The sequence below is a fragment of the Urocitellus parryii genome, chromosome 6 (assembly GCF_045843805.1).
Source record: "Urocitellus parryii isolate mUroPar1 chromosome 6, mUroPar1.hap1, whole genome shotgun sequence".
Taxonomy (NCBI): Eukaryota; Metazoa; Chordata; class Mammalia; order Rodentia; family Sciuridae; genus Urocitellus; species Urocitellus parryii.
The window spans coordinates 86,170,293-86,190,537 of record NC_135536.1 but is presented as its reverse complement, the minus strand read 5'-3'; the positions used below and the strand labels follow the sequence as shown (position 1 = coordinate 86,190,537).

The following is a 20,245-nucleotide window of genomic DNA, read 5'->3' as shown; positions in this document are numbered from 1 at the left end:
AGCAGGGCCCTAGAGATTGCAGGGAATCAACAGAAAGTAGACAACCTTTTCCCTTACCTTTGAAGGATTCCCTCTTAAGAGGCAATGCATAATTATCATAGATATGAATAAAATAAAAACCTAAAACCAGAATGATAAACAAAAAAGGACAAAATGTGCAGCCCTTTCTAGCTACTTTCCAGCTGTGGGACCAGTGACAACTTATTTTTACTTCTCTTGAATCTGTTTCTTCTTGTGCTAAATGAAGAAAACATTTACCATGCAGTGTTGTAGTGAAAATTAGAATATCTGTAACGTGGCTGATGCTACATTCTGGTGGCGACCATTGCTAGTGTGCTCATTTAGCATGTAGGCTCGCTCCAGACTCAAGTGCTGAGCATAGGATGTGCTTTTTGTCTTCACAGCTTTCAGGCTGAGAAGCAGTGGGATGTGGTAGAAAGGGTAAGGCTTAAGTCAAAAGATCAGAACTTAAGTCCCCATCCTGTCACTTATCAAATATGTGACTTCAGGCAGGTCACATTGCCTTCTTCTCTGGCTCCTCACCTATAAATAATAAAAACAATACCTATCTCAAAGTTGTGAAGCTCAGCGGAGACAATATACAAGGAGAGAGTGGTTGTCCACAAAGCACTAATAAATGTAGGTTGGTGGTATTTCAACAGCACAGTGAGAGTTTCATGTACCTACGTGACAACTGTCAAGCCATCTAGATACTTGACACCCACAAATCAATGAGACATCACAGTGGTTTGAACTCAGCTCAGAACTTTGTTCACCCCAAAAGATATCAGCATTCTTTCTTCTAGACTGATCTCCTGATTACCTCTTTGCTGGGAAGCCAGGGCTGAGACATCACCAAACTGTCCTTCTGTAAGTGAGCACATAGGCTCAGCAATGATAGGGGTCATCCTGGGGCCAGGTGGCCTGTCAGACTCAATCCTGGTCTGCCACTTAATAACTGTGTTAACTTGGGCAAGTGACCCTACTTGAGTTTTTTCATCTAACAGATGCCAACGATATGGTTAATATATACAAAATCTTGGAATAGTGACTGCTACACAGGAAATGCCCCCAATATGTTAGCAAAAAGATTGAGAGCAGCAGCAAGACTGTAACTGTAACTCATTTCTTCTGGTTAGATTCTGCCTTTTCTCCAACAAGACCATTATTTCTCCTGGTCTCTTCCATCTTCCAGTTGGCAACAACTTGTGAATTTCAGTGTTGCCTTTTAGCAATTTCTGTAAGACCGTCACAACACAGCATCAGTTCACCACTGAGATGTTTTGAAACACTTTCTTATTTGACTTTTGACTGCTGAGTAGAGCCAGTTTCTTCCTTTTTTCAGAGAAAAAGAGATTCCTCACCCTCCCTTGCAGTTCTCTCCCTACACCCTCATGTGGGTTTCTCTCCAGCACCTCTGTAAACAACAAAAAATCCTTTTGAGGATCCCAGGGGAGGATACACTTAAAAGCTAGGATGGGAAGGAAGCTTGGAAGGCCATCAGCCAACTGCTATGGAGTGAGACCATGTTTGAGGGGAACCCAAGTCCAAGTCCAATTACAGATGGTTTGACAAACCACAGTGGACAGCAGCTCTTTGGATTGTGTTTACAGTGAAGGGTTTAACAAAAGAAAAAAAAATATCATAGTCCCACTCAGGATAGCCAAGGACCATCAGGCGCAAAGAAAAAGACAAGATGTTTTAAATCCCATTAAGAGAAACAGCAATTTATCACTGTTATAGTGCTCTACAGTTTATCAAGCATTGTAATACATTTAATCTAATCAACCAAACTCCAACCAAAGAAGAGTAAGGGACACCTCAGACTATTTTCTGTCTGACTGCAAAAGACTTTGCTCAGTGACTTCTACCATGCATGGTGTTGAGATATATATATTATAGAACTATTTATTGCAGAGAATCATATGCAAAGAAAAATTTCTGTGGTCATAAGTATATTTGGTGGTTGGGTTGTAATCAGTATATTGCCATTTTATATCAGCACACCCTGCTACAATGCTGTCATGCACTGATTGAGACTATCTATCTATTCTTTAGGCTTGCAGATCTGATAGGATCAAAATCACACATTCAGAAAATTTTTCTGAAGAAGGCTGAGGTCTTGGCTAACCCATGATTCTCAACTTCACCCCAAGTTGTTCCTTAGTGTCTGTCCAAAGATATGACAAAAGGGCCCAGAATTTAATAGACAAGAGTGAAATGCTAGGAATAAATTCCAATGAGCAAGGTATGAGCATGTCCCAGATTTTCTTTTCAATTTGTCTCTTTTTCTTTGGGTTCCCTGGCCTTTGCTGTCCTCCCTCCCAGCCATGTGCCAGCAGCTCTGTGTCCCTCTGGGAAGCTGGGACAGAACCTTGCTTCTGCTTTTCCCCTTGCCAGGTACATTCCTACGACACTGCAGTGGGAATGTTTCCTGTCTGTGAGCCAAGTAGACCGCCTTGACAGCAGTTCACCAAAGAACCACATTGCAGCATAACATTGCAGCCAGATAATTTGGTTGTCCCAGAGAGTTGGATGGACACTGGGGAAAGCAGAAGTTGGCACTACATTTTGACAGTGACTCTTAAAGTCTGTAGCCCCAGTGTTGTCCCAGGTTGGCTCACTGGGTGTGCCCAAGACCTATCATGTCTTCTCCCAGGCCTCATCTTTAGTTCTAAGCCTCAGCCCCACCCACAGAACTGTGTCCACTTTGCAGAATTAAAAAGAACAGCTTCCCTTATGACTTCTCAGACTGCAGATTCCTCCAACATGACAGATCCAGATCGAGGCAGCAGTTCCCCAGGGAAGCTGGCTGTCTTGCTCAGCAGAGGCAATACAGCTAAAAGCTCTTTCTCACTTTAGGCAATTCATGTACTTGCTTAGACGTTTACAGATTGCAATCACTCATCCAGGAAATCTAGGTCATACTTTACATAGAGTTTCATGCCTCAGAAGGAAAGCCATGCCAGGGAAGAACATTTCTGTTGGTGGTGATTTGACTATAAGAGTGGAGAGCACTTTTGCTGGCTGTGCAGGGCACTGAGAGCCCAGGGCACCTGGCATCTTCCCACTGGCCACTGTCTAATGGACTCTTTGGATACTAGTGACCCATCTAAATGATGCCAATAGCTTCCTTGTGTTGATTTCATGAAAAGTGGTAGGTTTGAGGGTTAGGGTCTCACCAGAGATTTTTTTCATCCTTAACATTGAGCTCATGGTCATCCTGTGGAGCAGGAGACGGTGTGGGAAGGGATACAAAGGAAGCCCAGCAAACAGCAGCCCTGTGACCTCAGATCTGCTGATGAACTTACAGAGGTAGGTGCACATTGGAGGTCGCCCACAGCTGTCTCCAGAGATTACTGCAAGCATTTCTTCCCCACTCCATGTTCAGTGATTTCATTATGGTAGCTGAGATTGACCACGTGGGAACATTCGTACCACGGAAATATGCAAACCCTATATAAACCATTCCCCATCTTTCTTGTTTGTTACTTTTATAAGCATGCTGCTGGTAGCAACCATACTGACTATTCTCATACTTGCCCTGAGAAGTGAGTCCTGATCCTTGGCAAATCACTTGCTTTCCCCTGATTGTTGTCCTCTTCAGGGACAGAGGATTTAAAAAAAAATCAAAGTGGCATTGGTTATGTTATAAGCTGCTTAGGGAGTAGAAGCTATTGAGCTCAGAGTGGGCATCGCCTCCTTCCTCCTTCATGTGCATCTGCTGCCTCAGTTTCGACTGTCAGCACTAAAAAATAATAAACAACAAAAACCAGTAATCTTAATTTTCCACTCACCAGTTTTTGCACACTCTCCAAATAGGGTTTAACACATGTTATAGTCTTGCTGTGGGGTGGGTTTTGTGTCTCTGGAACATTCCTCCAGTCTACCCTTTCTGGAAGTTGTGACTTCCATGGGCAGCTTCAGCTCTGCCTGCATGGTCTTCTGGTCCTCGTTTTTCCATTATCATTTTCAGGGCCTGGTTGCAACCCATCTGGTACGTCATATTATGCCCCGAGTGCTGACGGCTTCCCTACCCTCAGAGTACTAGTTTCTGACATTTTGCCTTTGGTACACTCAACATCCCTTTACACATCAAGAAATTTCCATGGAAACCAAAACAAAGGGGGAAGAAAAGACTGTTCTGGAGTTCCTCTCTGGTGTTGGCTGTTTGTTTTCATTTATGTCCATTTGGCAGCATGGCATTTCCATCTCATCCCCCAGACTCATCTCACTGTAGCAAAGTCCCCCCAGCTCTTGTCAGAAAGAGGCAGGATGTGGTGTGCAACCCTTGGCTGGTTTTCACTCACAGGATTCTGATCGTCTAGGAGCAGTTCATCTCTCTGAAGCAAGCAGTTTATTTAAAATTACGTCAAGGAAAAAAAAAAAAAGCAAGCAAGCAAGAAAGAAGTTGGTGGGGTTTAGAGACAGACTGAATAGATGGTCTTTTGAATCTTGAAGTTGCAGGTCTCCTGGCCAAGGTCACCTGATATCCTTGGCAAACCATAATATCTGAATGGGATGGCTCTCCCTCTTAACTTACCATCTTATAGCTGGGTCTCCATGGGGTTCCTGCTTAACGTTTCCTATTTGGAAATATTAGGCGTCTTGAGTGTGTGTTAAATCCTCAACTAGATTGTGTGCTCCTCAAGGACAAGGGTTTCTTACCGCTCATCAAACCTCCTTTAGTGCCTATGTCAGTGCTTTCCACAGAGTAGCTTCCTTGTCCATATTGGGTAATAGTACCAAAAAAAAAAAAATTGTGTGTGTTTGTGTGTGGTACTAAGGATCAAACCCACGGCCTCAATTCATTGCTATGCCACTGAACCAAAGTCTCCGCCTCCCCCACAATCTTGTTAATTGAAGTAGAATGAAAAGTTGCCACACAGAATAGTTAGGAAATTCTTTCCTCTCGTTGGAAGGATGTAGGTAGAGGTTAGGTAGGTATCACGTCCCAATTATGCTTTCAGGAGGAAATAATGCCTGAGATAGAAAGTAAAGGAGAGGATTGTCTTTTTCTCCCTAAGAATCTGTGATTCCATAAAGCACAGCTACTGCCAGCACTAAGACTAATGGTGGAAAATTGGTTGTTGGCTCATAGACAAAAGAATCTCACATGGCTTTTCTGTTTGTTCTGTTGAGCAAATGGTCCACAGGTTAGGCGTCTTTAATTAGTATACTTTTCTAGCAGCATACGTTATTCCCTAAGTCAAGTGGTAGAGTATGTAGGATTGACAGTTTGTACCTCACTGAGGTTTCAACCCTTTAAAGAAGTCTTTCTCTGAATGTATAAGGAGAACAGATGGTAATGAAAAAATATGCACATTTTATTATGCATTGCACATTTTACTTATTAGAATTTTTAGTATGACACCCTGCATTTTTAAAAGCCTAAAAGATGAAAACAAAATAGAATAATTCCTTGAAATATTTAAATCAGCTTACAGAAATTATATAGATGTGTGTGTGTGTGTGTGTGTGTGTGTGTGTTTATTTATTTATATTCCAGCAGCCCAGAAGGTAGATTCCATCTTGACCACCATTTGGAAAATGTGTTTTTCAAAGGGAGGTGGTTCTCAAAGGGAAGAGGCGTGCACTGTATGGGATGAGGGTGGGAAAGGAATGCAACGTCGATAAGCTCATCTGGCATTTGATGGTCACATGGGGAAGAGATGGTGGTGGGAATGAGGGCAAGTGACTACACTGGGCTGTTCTCTTGTTGAAAAAGAACTGAGGAGGGAGAGGCAGTGGAGCTCTTGACTAGCCGTGGAAAGTCTCCTTGCTCTTTCCCTCACCCCATCTCTACCTCCTCTTGTGGAGTGAGTCATCCCCTCTGGTCTTAACATTTGCCAGCACTCACCCCCACAGAGAACATGGTAGGACTCACAAGCTGCAGTGTGGGAACATCACTGGAACTCTAGAAGAGGCACAAGGTAAAGGTAAAGTGTGAACAATTGTGACTCTTAGGCATGGCCACCTGGGTTCTCCTCCTAAAGGCAACTTTCAAGATCAGGACCAAGTGACCAAAGCTTTCAAGAGTTTTCAAGAATTCACCAGAATATAAAGGCCATTCTGCCAAGTGTGCCTTGGCTCCAACCCAGGATCCTGATGGCATCTCTTATAGTCATAAGGACTGGAAGAGTTCTTAGCACTCACCCTCATTAGCCTCCCATTTAATTCTTGGCTCCCTCTCCCAACAGATGGCCTGCAGATTGCAACCAGGTGTGATGGAAAGAACAGGGGTTCTGGAATCAAACAGACCTAAGGCTAAATCCTAACTCTGCCATTCATTGTCCCTTTCCTAACCTCACTATGCCTTAATTTCTTCAGCTGTAAACAGTGAATAACGCCAACATTGCAGGGTCTTCTGAGAATTATACATAACATTGTTAAAGTCCTTAGCACAGCCCCTGGCATTAAGTAGGGCTTCAGTAATGATAATTGCTATGTGAATGACAGCAATGCTTATCAAGTGTCATGCCTCCTCTTAAGTACTATAGTCAGCCACAAAGGGAAAATTAGATAGCAAGTCTTGAGTGCTGTCCATACCTACCAAGCCTGGGCCTGTGTCCATAGTGCATGGAGCACATGGGAACATTCTAATGCATACCTTTAAGTATATTGCATATTGCAGTTTCACTATTCAAGAATATGAATACTGCCATCTCTGTGAAGAGGTCCACATTGTAAAAACTATTGTCAAATGCTGCATTAAGAAGTTACCCCTCTGTAGCTATGGGGGTTTGATTGCATGCTTGCCACCAATTTTTTTTTTTTACCTTCCCTGTGCCTGATATCTTCAATGTGACTTTGAAGTTCCCTCCCTTCAACTTTAGATTCAGAAATATGACTTACTTTAGCCAACAGAATGAGGCAGAAGTGACAGCATTCCACTTCCAAGACTAAGTTCAAGAGGCCTTGGATATTTCTAGTTACCTTTCAGTGCCCTGCCATCATGAGAAGAACCTGCCCCTGATAGGCTGCTGCTCCAAGGAAGCTGGGAGACATGTGGAGTAGTGCGCCAGCAAAGCCCAGTCTATTTCACTTGCCCCCCAACTGAGACACTTCAGCAAAAATAAATGGTTGCTATTTTAAGTTACTGAATTTTGGCATAGTTTGTTTTGCAGTATTTTGTGGCAAGAGACAATTATCACAGAAATTATGTGGGCCAGAAAACAGAGAAAACAATGCTAGACGTACCTCACCAGAGTATAAGTACAGAAGAATTAATGGAAGATTTACACAGCTATAACCATGTATATTTCATTAAAATGTTTTACTAAATTGTGATTTTGAGTTTCTTTTGAAAACTGTGGCTGAGAAGAAAATAAGTGTGTATATTATACACAGTCAATGATATAACTAATTACAAGCAAACTCAGTTTCCAGAGAGGCATGAATGAGTTCACTCATCTACTCAACACATGCCTAGAGTGCATACCATTGTGGGTACTGTTCTAGGTTTTAGAAATAGGTTGTGGGAAAAAACAGAGAAGGCTTAGGTTTCATGAAGTTTGTGTTCTATTGGAAATTCTGTAAATTAAAAATTAAAGAAAAAATAACCAGATAACTTTAGAACATAAGTGCTATGAAGAAACTCAGGCAGGAGAATGGGTACCTTAGGTAGTTTAAGGAAGACCTCTCTGGGGATGTGATGATTGAGATTTACATAACATGAATGAATCAAGGGAAGAAAGACTATGTGGAGGGGAATAGCAAATGCAAAGGCCACGAGGTAGGAATAAGCTTGGAGTATGAGGTATACACAGATGCATGGAGAGGAGCAATGTGGTTAAAAAAAAATGAAGTGGGTAATATTAAAAGAGGTAGAATAGGTGAAGCTCTGCTGGCCACAGTAAGGGGTTTGTTTTATACCAAATATAATGGAATTTGTTAACGTATATTAATATAAGCACATGACCTGATTTATAGTTTTCAGGAGCTCACTTCTAGCTACTGTGTGGAGAATGGACTATAGGTGAACCAGAGTAGAAGCAGGGAAGTCAATTCATTGCATCATGGTGGCCGAATGAGGGTTATGGCAAGGATGGAGACAAGTGAGATATATTTTGAAAGTAAAATCAAGACCTCCTGATGGATTAGATATGAGGAAAATGAGAAATGAAGCATGACTCCCAGGCTTTTAGGTTGGGCAACTCTGAAGATGGTTGGTTGTGCCATTTCTAGAGATGAGGACAAATGGAGGAGGAATGAACTGGGAGGAGAAAGTCCTGATTTTGTCTGGGTGAGTTAAGTTTGAACTTGCACTTCCAAGTGGATTTGCCAGGTAGGCTGCTGGGCATACTAATTCGGTGGTCATGGCTAAAGATATATAAGTTGGGCAGTTGTCAGCATAGAGCTGGTATTTCAGTCATAGGACTGGATGATTTCACTAGAAAAAAAAAAGTTGATTTTTAAATTTAAAATTTAAGAAGTTTAAACAATTTTTTTTAAATGTTAGAAAAAAAGAAGTGGGAAGACTAAGCCATAGAGCATGATGACATTTAAGAGCTTAGCAGAGGAAGAGGAGACAGAAGAAGAGCGTGAGAGAGAAGTGAGAGAATGTGATGCTATGGAAGCCAAGGGAAGAAAGTGTTCCAGGAAGGAGAGTTGTCAACTTTGGGTTGTGTTTTTGGGTTGAATGCAGTTGAATCATGAAGTAACATGAACAGAGGTATGACTATTGGATTTGGCAATGAAGTAACCTTTGGCATTGGTAACTTTAGAAAGAAAATATTTAATGGAATAATGGAATGGAATAAGTCACAATGGAATGATGGAAGAGTAAATGGGAGGTGAGAAAGTAGTGACAGAGAGTTTTTGCTGAAAGGAAACAGAAAGCTGCAGAGGAAGCTGGAGACTAGGAGGAGAGTTATGGTTCTGTTTTTATTTCATTTTGTTTCAAGTGGGAGATACAGGGGCACATGGAATGCCAGTGGAAGTAAACCAGTAGAGAGAAAAGTATTGGGATTATAGGAGAGAAGGTGGCCAGGTGCAGCACCAGCGTCCTTGAGGAGAGGAGACTGGAGCACTATACAAGGTCTTCCACTATGAAAGGTCTTCCATGGTAAAGGAAAGGGCAGTAGGAAGGGCATCAGTAAATTGGTGGATTTGGTGGTAGGGAGGGAGGAGCCTGTCAGTTTACAGTGTTTTCTCAATGAACTATGACTTTAGGTTTCATTTGAGGCATCAGAACTTCTGGGCCCAAATGTTCTATGTCCTTTGTTTACAATTTGATAAATGTGAAAGAAAATAAAAATGACAACCCCTTTTCTATAGTGTATTTGTGGGGGCCGGGGTTTACTGGGGATTGAATCCAGGGTTGCTCTACCACTGAGCTACATCCCCAGTCCTTTTTTATTTTTTTATCATGAGATAGGGTCTTTCAAAGGTGCCCAGGCTGTTTTCCAACTTGCAATCCTCCTGCATCAGCCTCCCAAGTTTCTATGATTACCAGGCCTAACCTCTATAAAATATTTTAAATAGCAATACAGATGACAAACAATTCATGTATATTCTTTCATTTGATGCTTTTCATTGAGCCATTCAAATTCCTGGCTAGGAATAGAATTCACTTAATTTCTGTAAATGAAGAAATATTAAAAGATGTTGCATTAGAAACTGTCAACAGTTAAGTCATTACCACCCTTAGACTAAGGGTCAAAGAGATAAACAGTTTGATATCCCAGCCAGAGCTGTAGTCATGAAGGAAGGGCCAACCCATGTGATTATTCATCCAATTGCATGTAGCTACTATCAAGGATGTGCTGTTAAGGCAGAGAGGAAATGAGAAAGACATATTTTGACTTCCCTCCCATCTCTTGCTCCTGTTTCCCAGTGGCTGAACCCAGCTGGTAAGGGAGCCCCAGTGATGTGATTCATGCTGAAGACCAGAGAGTAGATATGGCAATAAGTAATCAGCTCTGGCCCTGACACTTCATACCATAAATGTTGAAAAGGTTTTGAAAACCACTTCAAGGGAATCTTTATGTTTGTTGCTGGTGTATAGAATGCATCTTATTATCTGTTACCAGGTGGGATTTGGAAAACCCAGGTAACCAAGCTCTTCAATACAAATCAACATGAATACCTGTAATCTACTGACCACCTTCCATTGTCATGTTTGCTTCTAATCTGTCTCCTTTATTTCAATCCAGAGGCACATTAACCATGAAACTAGGAGAATTTTCATTCTAGGGCCCTTTATTTGCATGATTCACTCCTAAGGTTGTGGGAGGGCCCTATTCATGTGATCAGACATTTTTGTAAAATGTTTTGAAAGTAAGGTATTTTAATTACAATCAATTTATACTGTAACTTTTCTCATTATGACCCTAGGGAGGTTTCTCCTGCATCATATGAACTTTAGGCCTCACAAAACCTGGACTGCCTCTGCTTTCAACAGACACTTAGGTGTATTGATGTAGATTTTATCCTTTTTTCAAGATTTTATCATCTTTGGGGCAAGGGGACTAATGAGCATCAAAATGGACACTTGGGAGAAGATAGAGTACAGCAAGAAGAGAGAAAAGCCAAGAAGAAGGGATGAGCCTGAGGCATGCTCTGGCTAGCTTCCAGAGAAGTGGAAGAGGAGGGTATCAGGTGTCCACCAGATGCCTGACTGGACCTGACTCAGATGCTGCTCTTTATATTTTCAGATGCAGATGGGAACTTGTGTCGAAGTAACCAGCTGTTGCAAGTCATGCTGACCATGCACCGAATCATCATCTCCTCTGCTGACCTGCTGCAAAAAGTTATGACCCTATATCCTTTAACATAGTGACTGGAATGCCAGAACGGGATCTATTCCAAAAGTAGCTGGAGATTTGAAGCATGCTTTCGTTTTGCTTGGTTTGGAATAGCCTGAGTGAGAAATGTCCATCTCCTTTTATATGGAATGTGTGCATATTCATTCATGTATTCATTTGTGTATCATGTTCATTCATGCATTGAGTGGTATACTGGTACTGATGCTGATTTCTCTGGGGGTGGTCAAAGGTGCAAACATGGTCACCTTCAGTATCTCTTGCAAGTAAAAACTACTTTTCCTGTAGAGTAGTCAAAATTCATGTTTATCCTGAACAAACTGACAAGGACAACAGCACGATTCAAATGATGCATCCCTTTCTGGCTTCCCTGCCCAGTTCTCAGCCTTCCAGGCTCTGAAGAAAGCTTCCCAAGGCAAGAGCATCTGGAGAATCTGCTGGTGCCTTCCTGCTTCTGACAGAGACATTGACTGTGCACCAAGCAAGCCCTGATAAATGTTAGCCTTCCCGTGGGGTGTGAACCAAGCAGGGCAGAGAAGGACCTACCTCCTCCTCCTTCTTCTCACAAATGACACTGGGGGATGTAGCCCCCAAGAAATAAAGGCTGTAGAGGAGGTGAGACTGTTTAGCACCTGAGGCCCAAGCCCCTGGGACTGAGTCATGACTTGTGACTGCTGCTGTAATCCTTCATTGCTTTAATTCCCCATTTCATGTTGCCACACACACAAAAAAAATACTAAAACTTAAAAATTGCTGTGTGCAGTGGCCCATGCCTCCAGTGACTCTGGAGGCTGAGGCAAGTAGATTACTGCCTGGGCAATTTAGTAAGACCCTATTTCAAAAATGAAAATTGAAAGGTCTGGGGATGTACCTGATGGTAGAGTACTTGCCTAGCTTGTATGAGGCCCTGGGTTCAATCCTAAGCACCATCAAAAAACAAAACAAAACAAAACAAAAAAAGGTCAAATTGAATCCCTCCTCTAAATGTGCTCAGAAATTTTTATCTCTCATCTCAAAGGTGGTGTTTCTAAGAGCGTGCCAAGGGTGTAGTGTTTGTTGGGAAAGGTCCCCATAATGAGAGGTGCAGGTAATAAGTGGGAAGCCTCCTCTGCAGGGAATTTTAAAACCACAGTAACACCGACTCAAAGTCTGTCTGCTTTTTATTGACTGCATGCATGAGTGATTGTAAACAGTGTCAGTGATTATGTACTCCTCCTTAAAAATTTGTTTGAGAGCCTCTGAACTAAATTGTACCCTGGGTGCTCACCCTCGGGATGCACTGGGTGCTGCCCTTGAGTTGGCCCCCTCTGCCCTGCCATCACCCTATGTGTTATTTCATCTCCCTCCTGTACTTCCAAACTTTGCCTCTTCAGGGGCACCTGCCCATTAACTGAGCCACACATTCAAGTGTCCTTAACCTAAAAAACTAAACTCTTAACCTTGCCACCCCTTCATTCTATTGTTAGAAATTTGATGCAGAAATGTCTTAAAGCAGTCTGCATTATCTTCAATCTGTCTACTCCTACGCACTCTGTAAGTCAACCATGGCGCCTACCCCAGGACTCATACTTTTCTCTGATGTCACCAGTGCAGTGACCTCCCAATTGCTAAGCCCAGGGGCCTTTTTCCCATCCTTGTTTACACTGACCTTCCAGAAGTAGTAGGCATCACCAATGCCTGCAACCCTCAGCTCTCTTCAGCTCTCCCCCAGGGCTCCTGGACAGGACCTTCCTGGGTCTCTGTCTTTAGGCTGTGCCTTCTCCAGCATCTCATCTGGCCTCTTCTCTGAGCACCACTTTAATCCCAGGATACCATCCCAGTGTTCCATTCTCTTGACTGCCTTTCCATGGGCGGTTTCTCCCCAGGATGTCCACCATGGTGGTTCTGTGCTGATGGTGACTTCTTCCAATTTATGTTTCTGTAAACTAAGCCATTTTTTGAAGGTCTGGACTAGTTTTTCGTGCCCACACTTCAATCTTAACATATCCAAACACCATAATATGTTCATTTGCTCACCACTACCACCCCCAACTACCCACAGTCTTATTATATTCCACACTGGCACCAGTATCTTCATTTTCAGTTTCAGGTGGTGGTGTCATTATCCATCCAGTTGCCAAAACCAGAAACATCAGGAGCAGTCCTGACTCCTCCCTGCTTTTCACCTCCTACAGAATCTGCCACCCAGTCCCAGGGTTTCTGCTTCAGAAATGACCTGTTTCTGCTCTCATCCCTTCATTTCTATACCACCATCCCTGTCCAGGTCCCCACTGTCACAATCCCAGACCTCTGCCCCCTACTGGTCTTCTCATTTATATGGTTCTCCAGTCTGGTTATTATCCACACCTGGATATTAACTCACATCCTAAAAACAAATTGGGCAGGCTGTTGCTTTGGAGCCTCTGCCAACTACTAGGGTTCATGTCTGACTCCTCAACTTGCCTGCAAAATGCCTCCACAGTGTGAGCCTGCCCCCACTCCCTGCTGCATCTTGCCTCTGACACCATCCACCCTCCCTGTTGCATCCTACAGCTCTCCCAGGAGCCCCTTTCCCTCTACCCTGGATTCCTCTGAGATGCCTGGGCCTGGAAACCTGTTTTTCCCTCTGCTAGCTAAGTGTTTTCCTTTCAAGACCCTCTCTGTGGAGCCTTTCCTTGACTTTTCCAGCCCTTCTCTTCTTTTAAAAATACTTGTAGTGGTTGAAGATAGTCTTCTTGATTGAAAATCTATTTAACTGCTTTGGCTTTAGTTTTGTATTGCTTCAGTCAAAGTGTGTCTCCCTGTAGCCTGGAGGTAATCTGCCTAGAAGCTTTTCAGCTTCTCATCTGTGACTGCAGAAAGTGTGAAGTGTTTTTATTCTGTGAACTAACTAAAGATATCTACCTGATCTTCTGTCTCTAAGCTTTGCATGTAATACCATGTGCTCTGGCTAATGACTGTGTCAAGTAACCGAGTCTAGCTGCTGAGGCTTGAATGTTGTTACTAATATGAAAGGTTGCAAGGGTACTGCAAAATTAATTAAATCACAGATTACTTTAAGAGCAATATAAGGATGTTTTAAAGCACATACACTTACCTATTTGCAAATCATCCCTACACTAGATTGCCCCCCAAGGGCAGGGACAAAGGCTTACTCCACCTTTGTTTCTCTGAGCCTAGTTTCCGTCTCATGATAGGGTGCAATCAATGTTGCACCATATGGACACAAAGCACTGGGATAACTTTTCTCTTTATACCCAAACTTTTTAGATTTCTAGGCTTTGCTTAGCTTAAAAACTAAGCTAGGGTGGAAGACAGGATTCTAAGACAGGCAGTATGAAAGAAGACTCTGTAATGGAAAGGTTAAACACTGACAGCAAAATGATGTTTTCCTTCGCTCTTGGTTTCCTTGTTCTTTCGCCTGGAAATAAGAGAATTTTTAGTTAAATAAACTCAGATGGTTTCCTCTTTTTCATTGTGTGTGTGTGTGTGTGTGTGTGTGAGTGAGTGAGTGAGAGAGAGAGAGAGAGAGAGAGAGAGAGAGAGAGAGAGAGAGAGAGATTTTAAAACATGCATTGAATAGTTTAGATGCCTAAAAAGTAAGGTCAGCATGTGCTGGTGCTTTCTGGCCATAGTAGGAGCTGTGAAAAGAAGAAAGGTGGGCCAGAGTCTGAGGCTTCCAGCAAACCCTGCAATTCACGCCAGAGTAGCAGAGCCTCAGCCTCTTACTAAGTTTGTTTCATCTCCTAGAGTTGGAAAGAGGGAGCTCTGCCTGGCCTGCAGGGACTGCCTCTATCATGGTTTCTGGGCTCTGAAGACCTCAGGCAGCTTCCAGCCTTCCACACAACATTCAGAGTGGCTCCAGGCTAGGCATTAGATAGACAGACTGGATTTGTACAATGACACAGAACCACATGCAGACTACATTTGCTGTCAGTAGACATGAAGGGAGGATAAGGAACAACCAGGAGGAAGGCAAATACCACCATATTGATTTCATGTATCTGTTATTTTAATAGAGAAGCATGTCTTTTGTTCCTTCCCCTTTAACAAAGAAAGAAAATAATTCAACTAGCCGAATATTACAAATATAGACTCTTAAGAGGTATTTATCTAAAATGTGCTTTGTGCTTAAATCCCAGCTTCAAAGCAATTAATTTGGCATAAAGAAATATAAAACCATCTCATTCTCACTTCTGCCTTTCACGCCTGCAGAAAGGTGGGCACCAAAACCTCTTATTCCATAAAGTTTGCCAGTTGCTTGTACTTTTGTTTTAATTACCTTTGTTGATGTAGGGGGGTTGTGTGGTTTTTGTTTTGTTTTCTAATCTCAAGGACATATTTTAATAGGCAGTAAGTCTATTAAAATTCAATTTTTAAAATTATGAGTCACTTTATTAAAGTTATAAATTTCATAACCATAGTCCTTTAGGTTTTCAAGTTGAGCTTGCATATCTTATTTTTGTATAAGTCCAGTACATGTCAGCAAGCAGTTGAAAAATGTTTGGTTAATTTGAATAATGTTAATTGAATACTTTAAATGGTCTTAAACTACAGGTACTCATTTTACATTTTATATTATTTTTAAGTGCTTCAGATATCTCCCTGAATTCTAAGTAATTATTTACAACTCTAATAAATTAAAGTTATAAACAGTAAAGCTAGCATTATCTACATGTTTCAAAACTATGCATAAAATTATTTAAGTTCCAATTTAAAACCACAAATGTGAAGCACTTAAAACATTCCTAATGGAAATTTCAAGGCTATCATTCTAATATGCTCTAAAATATATAAAGTTTCAAAATGCACAAATGCCTTCCTAATAAACATTAGCACTATGGTTTTGACTATCCTTGGCTTTTCTATATTTAACTCTAAATATGGTTTTGACTATCCTTGGCTTTTGATCTTTCCTGGCTGCTCACTGCACTCCTCTCCTGAGCTCAGCTGGAAGCCACTCAATCTTAGATTGCAGTGATTATGTTTTTGCTTTTTTTTTGGTACTGGCAACTGAACCCAGGAGCATTTTACCATGAAGCTACATCTCCAGTACTTTGTATTTTTTGAGTTAGGGCCTCAAAGTTGCTGAGTGTAGCCTCGAACTTGCCATCCTCCCGTCTCAGCTTCTAAAATTGCTTGGATTACAGGCGTGCACCACCATGTCCAGGCTTGTGAAATACACAGCCCACATAATCTAATTCCTAAATCCATTGATGGAGGGAAGATGGCAGAACCTCCTGCCTCAGGCTCCTCACTGGATTGAAGTTCTCATTTCTTTGACTCTTAAAATAAATGAGTACACTTTCCATGTATCTATCTCTACAGATAAGCAAACTCGATGAGATTTTTCTGTTCTTTCGTATTTTGGAATCTTCAGAATGGCAACACTCTTTAAGGTGATCTCCAGTTGTATATTGGATTATGCCCATAGCTTTGTCTGATTGGACATCACAGTTTACTGGGTCAGTCTAGTGGCATCCTCTAGGTTTATTTATTATAATTTTCACAGTATTGTTCTTAATTATCATGAAAATATATTTGAACATATATGTCTTCCTTTCCTAATTCACTATACAATTTTTTTCACTGCATGAATCCGTTACATTTTAAAAGATAAAAGGCTCATTTTAGCTTGGTGATGCAGTTGGACTCCTCTTGGGCACAGGGAAGAGGTCATGTGCCCCTTATTTCAGGCAGTTGTTTTAGTAAATACTTTCAAAGATGGAGGTTGTTTGGTTTCTGTGACAGAGGCTTCCATTTCCCTTAACCACAGCCCTACCTATAAGGAAGCCTTGGCAAAGAACTCACCAGGGCTTTGCCTGAAGATCTGCTATTTTGTAAGGTAATGTTTCTGCACTTGCATGGAGACTCTGTGGAGGGGAGCTGAAGTGAAAGGCTGTAGTTCTTCTGGTCCTCCCTGCCCTTCCCGTCCCCACCATCCATAAAGCCCCTTGGACAGACCAAAAAGACCAAGGCTTGCTACTAGAACTGCCTCTAGAGGGCACAGTGAATTTCTTCTGGTATACCTGAACTTAAACTTCATATCATTTTTTTTTTCAATTTTACAGTATTTTGGCATCAAGTGTTTTATATTCTTTAGTTTTCACTTAGCTTTCTATTGTCAGTATATTCTATAGTCATTAAAGACTTCTTAAAAACACTGTTTTTTCATGACCATATAACATTCTAATATGTTATAAAGTATATTTTACAGATTTTGTTCCATTTTTGGATATTTGGTTTATCTGCAGTTCTTCACTTTGTGATTAACTGATGCACATAATGATGCATGATCATGTCCTGGCTACTTTACCTGTCTTGTCAGAGCATTCTGTGTATGGAGACACTGAAGACTTTGGCTGGATGGTTTAGGTCCCTCCTTGTCCCCACCCATCTGCTTCACCATAGAACGGATCAGCCTCTGTCTTTTTCTGAATCCTCCTTGTGATCAAAAATTCCTTTGGGAGCCCGCCCAATTATGAGTCCTTGGCTTCAGTGTTGGATTGTGGTTTTTAACTCCCTCCCCATAGGTACTGGATAACAGAATTCTGGATCATGTTTAAAATGGATGCCAGCTTGACAAACACCATGGAGGAGTTTCAGGAACTGGTAAAAGCCAATGGTGAGGAGCTACATTGCCGCCTAATTGACACAACTCAAATGTGAGTGTCAAGGTTTTCGTGATTTTTTTTTTTTAACCATCTTCCTCCTATGACTCAGACTGCTTTTCTAGGCTTCTGTCCCTGTGATGATGGCTGCTCCCCTTCCCTGCTGAGCGCTCTGATCTCAGAGAAGTGGGTTCATATTGCCTCACCATGAACGCTGGTACAATGGAATATTACTCAGCCATAAAGGAACATGAAATATAGCATTTGCCAGTAAATGGAGGGAACTGGAGAGTATGTGCTAAGTAAAATAAGCCAATCTCACAAAACCCAAAGGCCAAATGTTCTCTCTGATATGCAAATGCTAACACAACATAAAGGGGTGGGGTGGGTTAGGAAACAATATAAGTACTCTGAATTAGACAAAGGGGAATGAAGGGAAGGGAGGGGAAATGGGAATAGGAGAGACAGTAAAATGAATCAGACATAACTATCCTATGTTCATATATGAATACGTGACTAGTGTAACTCCATATCATGTACAACTACAAGAATGGAAAGTTACATTCCACGTATGTATAATATATCAAAATACATTCTACTGACACGTATAACTAAAAAGAACAAATAAAAAAGAGTACAATGGACATTTAATAGGAAAGCAGACAGAACCCATGATTGAGCCATAGGTAATTAATATCCAAGAGTGGGACAAAAATAAATCCCAGTCAAAAAGAAATCAGGTAGCAAGACCTCACCTAAAATGTATCCACCTCCTGAGAAACTGAAAGTACAACACTGGATTCATGCTTCTTTATTAGTCAATGCAGGAGGCACCCTGAACTTGTAAATGGGGAAAGAACTGCTGAGAAACGTAATCAACAGAGGGTTTATAACATCTACGGATGTCTGTGAAAATCATTTAAACTTCTAGAGCTGGGAAGGGATCTCAGGAATATTTTTATTATTTCTTAGATTGGCTGAATCAGGAAAATGAATGTCCTTCCTAGTTTGAGGGAGGAGTGCACACACATTGTATGCTAAAATTTTCACAGCACAGCCATGTTATTTGCAATATCACAAATCCCTAAGATTTATAATTCTAGCAATGAAAAAACATTCTAGCTATCAACTCATCTAAAGTCCTGGTTTTCTGACTGGGAAACTGACCAGTCTGTGGTAAGCTTGTGTCAGAGCCAAAACTGGACTGGGAGGCCTGTTCCCAATGCACGATGCCCTGCCTACATAGAAGTGACTTCAAAATCACATCCCAGAGCCCCATACAAGGCTGTTCATCAGTTTGGGTTCTGTGTACTTCTTTGCTTAGAATTATATATCTTAAAAGGTTAAAGAGAGTTTTCAAAGTAAAAATTTGTTTTTCATTTTGAAGATGGAGAATTTAGAGACAGAACAGTTGTCAAACTTAGGTCTCCTGTCCTAATATTTCCTAGCTGACTTTCCTGTACCAATATTTTCCACAGAATTATAATCTGTGGGGTATTATCTGACCAGATGTACTTCAGAAATAACCTGTTAAATTTTGCTTTTACAATGCATTTTAGAGTTTGTAGTATGCTCACCGATCAAGATGGCTACAGAATCTGTTGCATTTCCTATGCTCATTTGATCACAGAACTCTTGTATCAGAGGCAAGGTATCTAGGGATACCAATTTGGGACACACAGATTTCCAAGTTACTGCCTTTCAAAACTGGGCTGCTTTCCTCTGCTTCTGTCTTGTTGGGGGAAATTGAAACCCCATAAAAGACACAGGGGTTTCTTATGAGGAACTAGAGGAATAGGGGCACTCTAGGGTCAGCTAGGTTTCCTTGGTCATTTCAGTGGCTGGGGACAGTGGAGGAAAATGATTCAGATCTGCCCTGGGCGATCACTTGTTCTACACACAATTCCTTCCAGCATGATGTCTTCTCTCTGTGGTTCTCTGAGCTCTTCTGGCATGAGAACTGTCCCACTGCCTTCAGATTTCCACTCTCCTGTCTCTCTCATGAGAATTCAGGAACAAAAGCGTTGGGAGAGCAGGCATAATACACAAGGGAGCCTGGACCAAAGACAAGGAAACTGTGACCAGTGCCTGAAACTCTCCTTCCACTGCCTCAGAGTAAACTTATTTACCCTGTTCTCCAAGATATATTCAAAAGGCTACTTGAAAACCAGCTACCACAGGAAAAAAAACAAAACAAAACTGATCTGGGGAAATTCTGTTAATGCATTGTTTTAGCCAAGCAAAGCTATTGGTGCTTTGCATATCCTTGTGGACGAAACCAGTGGATATACTTGCAAAAGTAATGGGAATTTATTCTTTCTCCTTGTCTTCTCCCTCTCACAATTACCCACAAAAGCAACGCCCGTGACTGGTCCAGGAAACTTACCCAAAGGATAAAATCAAATACCAGCAAGAAACGGAAAGTCTCCCTGCTCTTTGACCATCTGGAACCAGAAGAGCTATCTGAGCACCTCACCTACCTTGAGTTCAAGTCCTTTCGAAGGATATCAGTATGTACCCAAGGGGCAGGAGAAAACCTATTCTGGGAAATTTTGAAAAATAAGCAGAGAAATTGAGCAAACAGTCGGTCTAACTAACACTAGGGGCCCCAGCAGTGCTGGTAGGCTTTCCCAGTAAACCACCATACAGTCTGGAAAATCAGTACATCTGAGTTCCCCTGGTTTGCTTCTGCTGTGCTTCCATCTCACATCCTCCATACCCACTTCACCCCACCCCAACACTCGCTCCAGTAATGCACTTTGGGCACGCAGGGACCTTGCACACGTGCATATGCGAGAATATACGCACACACACCCTCCCCCCTGCGATGATCATTAGGCTTCCAGAACTTCTTTTATATCTTCCTAAAAAAATAAAACTGGGATATGT

General features: G+C 41.7%; 1 protein-coding gene across 2 annotated transcripts in view; it reads left to right on the top strand.

Moving 5' to 3' along the window:
* Nucleotides 1-20,245, top strand: part of Rasgrp1 (RAS guanyl releasing protein 1) — a 70,229-nt gene that overhangs the window by 25,064 nt on the left and 24,920 nt on the right. For both annotated transcript variants that reach the window (XM_026391080.2, XM_026391076.2), the window contains exons 3-6: nt 10,659-10,764; nt 16,528-16,590; nt 17,279-17,410; nt 19,713-19,866. In XM_026391080.2, the coding sequence (XP_026246865.1) occupies nt 10,659-10,764; nt 16,528-16,590; nt 17,279-17,410; nt 19,713-19,866 (455 nt within the window). The remainder of the gene's footprint in view (nt 1-10,658; nt 10,765-16,527; nt 16,591-17,278; nt 17,411-19,712; nt 19,867-20,245) is intronic.